The sequence below is a fragment of the Hippocampus comes genome, unplaced genomic scaffold (genome assembly GCF_001891065.2).
Source record: "Hippocampus comes isolate QL1 unplaced genomic scaffold, H_comes_QL1_v1.1 scaffold122, whole genome shotgun sequence".
Lineage (NCBI taxonomy): Eukaryota > Metazoa > Chordata > Actinopteri > Syngnathiformes > Syngnathidae > Hippocampus > Hippocampus comes.
Window position 1 is genome coordinate 2,689,142 of NW_017842059.1, and position 7,500 is coordinate 2,696,641.

The 7,500-nt window shown below is 37.8% G+C and overlaps 2 protein-coding genes across 2 annotated transcripts in view; one reads left to right on the top strand and one right to left on the bottom strand.

Moving 5' to 3' along the window:
• Positions 1 to 2,408, bottom strand: part of ap1s3a (adaptor related protein complex 1 subunit sigma 3a) — a 3,786-nt gene extending 1,378 nt beyond the window's left edge. Inside the window, exons 1-3 of the mRNA XM_019861633.1 lie at positions 2,256 to 2,408; positions 945 to 1,123; positions 313 to 421 (exon numbers count right to left, since the gene is read on the bottom strand). Of these exons, the coding sequence (XP_019717192.1) occupies positions 313 to 421; positions 945 to 1,123; positions 2,256 to 2,258 (291 nt within the window). The 5' untranslated portion in view covers positions 2,259 to 2,408. The remainder of the gene's footprint in view (positions 1 to 312; positions 422 to 944; positions 1,124 to 2,255) is intronic.
• A 1,809-nt stretch (positions 2,409 to 4,217) lies between these two features.
• dhrs12la (dehydrogenase/reductase 12-like a) overlaps positions 4,218 to 7,500 on the top strand; it is a 7,540-nt gene continuing 4,257 nt past the window's right edge. Inside the window, exons 1-4 of the mRNA XM_019861631.1 lie at positions 4,218 to 4,341; positions 5,664 to 5,797; positions 7,236 to 7,318; positions 7,413 to 7,500. The exon at positions 7,413 to 7,500 is cut by the window's right edge and continues 8 nt beyond it. Of these exons, the coding sequence (XP_019717190.1) occupies positions 4,286 to 4,341; positions 5,664 to 5,797; positions 7,236 to 7,318; positions 7,413 to 7,500 (361 nt within the window). The 5' untranslated portion in view covers positions 4,218 to 4,285. The remainder of the gene's footprint in view (positions 4,342 to 5,663; positions 5,798 to 7,235; positions 7,319 to 7,412) is intronic.

Genomic DNA, 7,500 nt, shown 5'->3' on the forward strand with positions numbered 1-7,500 from the left:
ATATATATATTATTCCATTCTAGCAACTGCAGCAATTTAAATCTGAATTACTGTGGGATAAAAACTCTGCATGTGCTATACCTTGGAAGATATTAACCATTGTCTAAGGAAATGTCATATTTCTACTGCTGAATGCAACACAGCCTTCAAGAAGGACAGTGGAATGTTACATGAAGCCGTTTTTCCGATACCGTCCAATCTCAGGAGTTAACAATAGAACAGATGCATCCTGCATAGACATGATGCTTTCTTTCTGTAACGACATGGGGCACATCTTGTTTGGCTAAAACAACACGCTTCATCTCTACTTACGTTGCCAAAGTATTTATCCAGCAGTTCGACATATCTGTGCAGCACCTCGAGGCTCAGCAGCTCATTATCTTGCCCCTCCAGTCCAGCACAGAAATATAGGCTTGCGTACCTGCGGTAAGGCATATCACTGTTAAACTATTACAACTACTATAGAAAGCACACATTTTCATATGCTAACCTTGACATATGACTTGAAAAACTAACCTTATCTTACCTCCTCACTTCCTCCAGATAGCCAAGTAGCACGCATCAAAAGGAGTAGCCCATTGTCCATTTAATTAATGTAAAAAATGTGGCAAAAACAGTTGAATTACCTACATGCCATTTAATTATGTAAATAGTGTATGTTTTCAGAAAGTCCAATATTAAAGAGTGCTAGTTTTCTTTTTTTTAATCTGTTATTTTTTCGAGAAGGCTGGAACGGATCAACGGTGTTTCCATTCTTTTCAGCAGGATAAGACGATTTGTCATACTGTATGAGTGTTTTGAATTTCTAACGTGGTCATGGGAAGAATTAAACTTTTATCACAAGGCACCATAGTCTGCGCGTACCCGACCTTACCCATTAGATGTATCTACAAAGGGAAAATGCAAGGTGAAATGAACAGTTTTTACATTTCATGCAAATGAACCTCTTATACACAATCTTGAGGTCTCTCCATTGCAGGAAGTTGCACGAGCGCGACGGACGGGCCAAAACAATCATCATCATGTCCCGGATCACCTTCCTCTTCTCCCGATCTGTTAATGGCATGAACCACTTTTGCAGACGTAGCTTTCCCTGCTTGCTGAACAGCAACAAGAAGTGAATCTGCAGAGTCCATAAAAGGAAACAAAACATTAAAACACAGACTCATCATATAGTATAATTTAAACGCTGCTGAGTTTAAACAGTAATATGTTGTGATTCAGATAAAGCCAACGAGTCACAAATTGTGGTTATTGAGTACTTTGTGAACTCCAACTTTTTACATTGGGAACGCTACCGCAGTCGTCTGTATTTTATTTTACATGAATAATAATTTTCTTACACACGTGGACACAATTGTTGGCACCGCTCTGTTAATGAAAGAAAAATAATGATGGGGGAAAAAAATTGGAATAAATAATGAAAATTAATCAATAAAAATCAGACATTGCTTTTTGAATTGTGGTTCAAGAGAATTATTTTTAAAAATATACTCATGAAACGGGGCTGGTCAAAAATGATGGTATCCCAAGAAAATAAAATAATATCTGATAGATAACTAATACATAAAAGTAAAAAATAATATCAATCAAAGGATAAATAAGAATTGAAAATAAATGTTTGTTGCTTTGTATGACATCGCTGCGTGAACTGATGAAGCCTTCTTCAATGACAGGCAAATGTTTTCTCAAGATAAGCAGAGCTGCTTGATTCAATGCTATGAAGACCCCAAGAATGGCTATTTTTTTTTTCTTGAATAAATTTTCTTTTATCAACAGATGCCTCCCAACAATTTTATTCACTCACCTAATTCGTACAATGTCATCAAATCTAATGATTCTAAAAACACCAAAAGACATCCTCTTCAAAGCTGTTCATTGTAAGCCACCATTGGTGACCTCTGATCTACAAAATGGCCAACATCACTATTTTGCAATAGCAACAATAAACGCGGTGGCTGATTAGAGAAGGCACTTTGCCCTGACGTGCATCTGCAAATACTTAACACAAGATAAGAAATATTATGCAGAAAGGAGTGTATTAACCATTTCGTTGCTAGTCGCCAACCGTTTTGCTTAGGAGACTTATTTGAAGCATTTTTTTGTAGAATCAGAATCTTTATTGTCAGTGTACAACACCATTGAAAGAGAATTTAGCTGCTAAATTCAGACAAGGAAAAAACACCTTAGCTTTAAAAGAAAAACTGAGTAACTGTATTGTTGCGCACAGAACAATCCAAGCAGCCAACACTCACCATTTTGAATCTCTCTCAGAATCATGGGACTTGCAAACCCTACAGGACTAAGAAACGTCCATACGGACGACTAAAGTGCTCCTGCTACGCTCCTGCTTCTCACATTGTGCATCACACCTTCACCACACCTACACACACACACACACACACACACACACATAGACGTGGGTGAGTGAGTCAGGTGAGAGAGAGAGAGAGAGAGAGAGAGAGAGAGAGAGAGAGAGAGAGAGAGAGAGAGAGAGAGGGCAGAAGGGGGTGTTTTGTACTTTCATAACTAATATGACTGCCCAGTAGGCATCTGATGTCAGTTCAACGTCAATTTGACATTACTCACAGAGATCAAATTGTCATCATAATTTGGTCAACAACGTAAATCAACATGACATCAATCCTTTGACATCAATTTGATGTATGTCTTATAATGATTTTACTGACGTGATTATTTCTAGATCAAGCTTCTTCGAAATTTCACCCGAATAATGAGCTTGATGTTATTTTGACATTGTTTCTCTGTCAAACTTTTGCAAATAATAAAAAATGAAAATAAAAACCATAGCACACAATAGCAGCTTCTGGTGGTTGCCACTGGTGGCTAATTTTCATGAAATTTGACTCAAGTTAAATATGAATAAGTGCCACATTATTTGAAATGATTTTATTTACTGCAGTTGAGTGTGAATAATACAGCAGTTAGCATTAGCTACTGCAGTATTAGTTGGCTAACTGCTATTAGCTTTGCTTGAAGTCACGTGTTTTGAAACATTGACGATACACCTGTCGCCAAGGCTTTTGTCTGCATCCTGTTAAGGAATTTATTCCTTACTGTGATTTTTTTTTAGCCCCTCTCTGTTGTTGGTTCTGTTCAAGCACTTGAAACAAAGAATGTAGAATGCTGTTGAAGGTATTTCCTGCTTACTGCGATTACAGTCACCTTTAGTGCCCCTTGACCCCCACTTCGGGAGAGTCCCTGAAGGCTGTCAAGTTCCCCCAGGGAGGGACTCTTATCTCAAGATTTACGCACAGAGGGAGAGGTCTGGACTTTCCCAACATGCCAAGATCGAATTGCATCGACCTTTCTTTGTTTCCGGGATTTGCATGGAGGCGTACCTCTCCGCCTCTCATTATCACATTGTCTCTATATATTCTCATGCATGTATTTTTTCTGGGCTTCCTGACGAAATCTGAAACTCTCAGGAACCCCAATCGATTCGTAAACTGCAGAAAAGGAAAATAAAACCTTCGAAGGTACTGTTCATTGTCTCCAGCCTGTATTTGGAAAACCAACATCCTCATCATCCGAAATTAACGAGCACGTGGAGGAAGAGAAAGGCCATCTCTCCCCCAGCAATCCCTAATGCAAGAACAATAAAAAAAATAATAATTTTTTTTAAATCACACCAATAGCCAAATGCTTCAACTTGAGCAGCTGTATTGGGAAATCAATGTGACATCAATTCAATGCCTTGTTTCCAGGCATCAAGTCAATGTGAATTTGATGTCAGTATTTGTAACACAATTTACAATGTTAGCAAATCTATGGTGACACGTTTTGATGGCATAAAAGTCGAGCTAATGGTAGCGGGCTCTTAAGCAAGAAAAATGCGACATATAATGTGATTTTTTTTTTTACCTCAGTACGAGCACAATGCAAGTGAATGAAAGAGGGAAACTATTGTGTGTGCGCAGTAATTGTTTTCATTGTGTCTAGCGATCAAAACGGGTTGTACAAAATATAATTGACACTCAAAATTCATTTGTAATGTTTAACTGAAGTCCATTTCAAAGTCAAAAATTTTCTGAAGTGCGTAACTTGAATATCACTTCTACTCCCCTACATAGTCTGATTACGTTTGCCGTCTCTGCACGAGAGCAGGTTCGCGAATGTATTGCAGTCCCTTTGGCTGCCACTAGTGGGCCGCAGGTGTTGTGGGCCCAGCAGGCTGTTCTGCTTCACGTGGTGTCCGAGCGCAGCTCAAAAGAGGAGCGAAGAGGAGAGAACGTCCTGATGCTTCCAGACCCAGAGCGCCACCATGTCTCTGTACCGCAACTTGGCCTGGTTCCTCAAGGGGATGACAGAGTTCACCAGGTATGATTAATGCTCTCATCTTTTCCCCACCAGATTATTTCATTGAGTCCCGGCCCTCTTAATCATGGCCTTTGTTTTTTTGTTTAGTTTTGTTTGTAATTTGCTTCGACATGGTTGCACAGCACAGTAATAATGCTAGTTTATATGTGTGAATATTGCTGCTGTGACAACTTAATTTCTGTCTCTCTGTCTGCCTGTCTGCCTGTCTATCAATCCACCTGTCAAGTATGCTTTGTGTCCACGATTTGATGAAAAAATGTCAGAAATTTGCAAAATTGTACCATCCTCTATTTGAATATTGTGACTATAGAGGCATTTTGTGATAATGGGTGGTCACATGTAATTTAAAGTACAACATTTTGACGAAGAATAGCTAAGCTGGGACACTTTATATTGGCTTATGTTGCATCTAAATTCAATCAAAAGATGAAATTTCATTCAGGTACTTATTTATTTCGCGTCGTGTAAATTAATCTTCCTCACATGAAAATGAAACATTCCATAAATTGCAGATCGAGTGACAGAAATTGACACTGACTGTAAATAGATTTCTTTTTTCTAACCGTACACAACATATATCTTATAAGCCGATCATCACAAAGTCAACCATTTAATTTACATAATATTAAGAAACACCTCTAAATCGTTCCGTGTCCCGATGCGTACGTCCATCTGATTAATTACAGCCTATCAGAGGCCAAGCTCATTAGTATACAGTGAGCTGAGTTTTCTGAAAAGGTGCTTTTGTGATTGTTTCCCTTCTCCCCTTTGTTCTGTGTTGTTGCTTCTCTAACAGAGCGACCCGCTCTGTCCCTGCACTAATAGCTCTCTGCATGACACCACTGAACAGAGCGCATATTTAGCTTCGGTCTCACTTGGCCTTGTGCGGCCTTCCTCAACAATAGCTTCCAAGACAATGGTTACCACACACACACACACACACACACACACACACACACACACACACACACACACACACACACACACACACACACACACTTTCATTCACATACTCCAATCCTGTTGTCAGTCACCCTCCAACTCTTCTTGTCACATCCGCTGCCAGGCACAATCTCTCACTCGTGTGTACAGTAAAATTGTGAGGACAAACCTAGTGCCAATCCTGCCCACTGACCCCTTTGACCTGAACACACTTACTCTCTCTCACTGTCACAAGAGGTCAACTGAGTTTCAATGCAGCAGTGCAAGCTGATTTGAATGTAACTCTTACACCAGTTGAGTTCTGTGGTTCAGGATTTAGAGTCCTAATGTACTTATGGAATGGCCTTTCATGCAGAAGTGTCCTTGTATACTCTCCACAGGAATGCCTTCTTGTCAGCTTCTAAGCGCTTCGTGGAGAAGGACCTGGAGGTGTCTTTGGCAGGACGCTCCTTCATGATCACTGGAGCCAACAGTGGCATCGGGAAAGCCACGGCTATGGCTATTGCCAGGAGAGGTACCAGGCGCTACCAGCATTTGTTCGATTTTTTCCGATAAAAAAAAAAAAAAAAAAAACAACCTATCAAATTTTCCCAATATATGTAGAGTAACAATTTGCATCCACTTTCATTGGGTAACTTTCAATATTATATTTTGGGTAAAGACTCAATCAAAGAAATAGCTACGGAATAAAATATTGAGTAAAATATACTCTCAATTTCTTAATAAGACGACTAAAAAAAATCATTGTTAGGAATTAAGTTTTACGTATTCTGGGAAGGTGAAAAATAATGCCGATTATTTTTATCTCTCTGCAGTCTAACCATTTACTTCAGTTGTACACAAGTAACACCAGTTTCATTATTTATGTATTTATTTATTTATGTTGTATTATTATTATTACTATTATTATTGTTTATTTATTCATTTCAAAATTTTGCTGCTGTAAATTGAGAATTTCTCCATTGTGAGACAAATATAAGCTGTCTTATCTTATCTTATTACACATGAATCATACAATAACATTTTATCCTTAAATAGAATGAAATTTGTTGATAAAGTCATTGTACAGACCTGTCATTTAACACACAGTGAATCCAAATTTTCACCGAGAGGAGCAATGCACGTTGTCATAGGAAATGATACTGGACATCACTATTTAAACACAACCTAAGGCCACAGTTTATTAAAAAAAAAAAATCAATAATAATCAATCAATAACAAATAAATCAAACATGCATGTGTTAAATATTACATATGTTCAAAAACTGGTAACGCAAAAGCACTTATAACAAGGGATAATGTCCTTAACTTCAATGCATTCTGGGAACCGAAAATGATTATTCTTTTTTTAAACAATATATTTACAGTGACATCGCGGGGAATAGGGACCAGCAAAAATTCACATAATAATTGATGACCAAACCATTGAAAAAAAAAAAATGTGTGTGTGTGTATATATATATATATATATATACAAAAACATGCGTGGCAAGTTAAATCAAAGACAAAGCATAAAAATTGTGTGATATGAAATATTCCAATTCATGTTTTATATATACAGTACAGTATAGATATATTTTAAGTTTTGGTCATAGCACAGTACCGCTTTTATTGTCCACAGAGGGCAAAAATACAAAGAAAAAAATAAGAACTATATACCGGTATGTATGTATAGCGCTGATGCCACTGAACATGTCGAGTGGTTGAAAGTAAAATAAATATTCAGGAATAATAGTTTTACAATTTTTGTAAAATTGTATGTTGCGCTATATAAAATTATTTACATCGACTGCAGCACAAGGGTTAAAAAAATCCACAACACAACCTCTATAGCTGCACATTGAAAAAAAAAACCCAAAAAACAATTTGCATATGATGTAACTTTTAATGTTGTTTCTTAAGAGATGCTTTTGCGCAATCAAAACCTCTCGAACAATCATGTTTCCCCACAGGTGGAACCATCCACATGGTGTGCAGGAACAAGGACAAGGCTGAGGAGGCGAGGGCTGAACTTGTCAAGGAGACAGGAAATAAAGTACAGTACATGAGCACTAGTGTATCAAAACAAATATTTTCCAAAAAAATAACGACACGGAAAAGTTTCATCTAGAATCTAAATATCCCCACAGGAGATCTATGTGCACATTCTGGATTTATCCGAGACCAAGAAGGTCTGGGAGTTTGCTGAGGCCTTCAAGAGAAAGTACAAGACTCTCA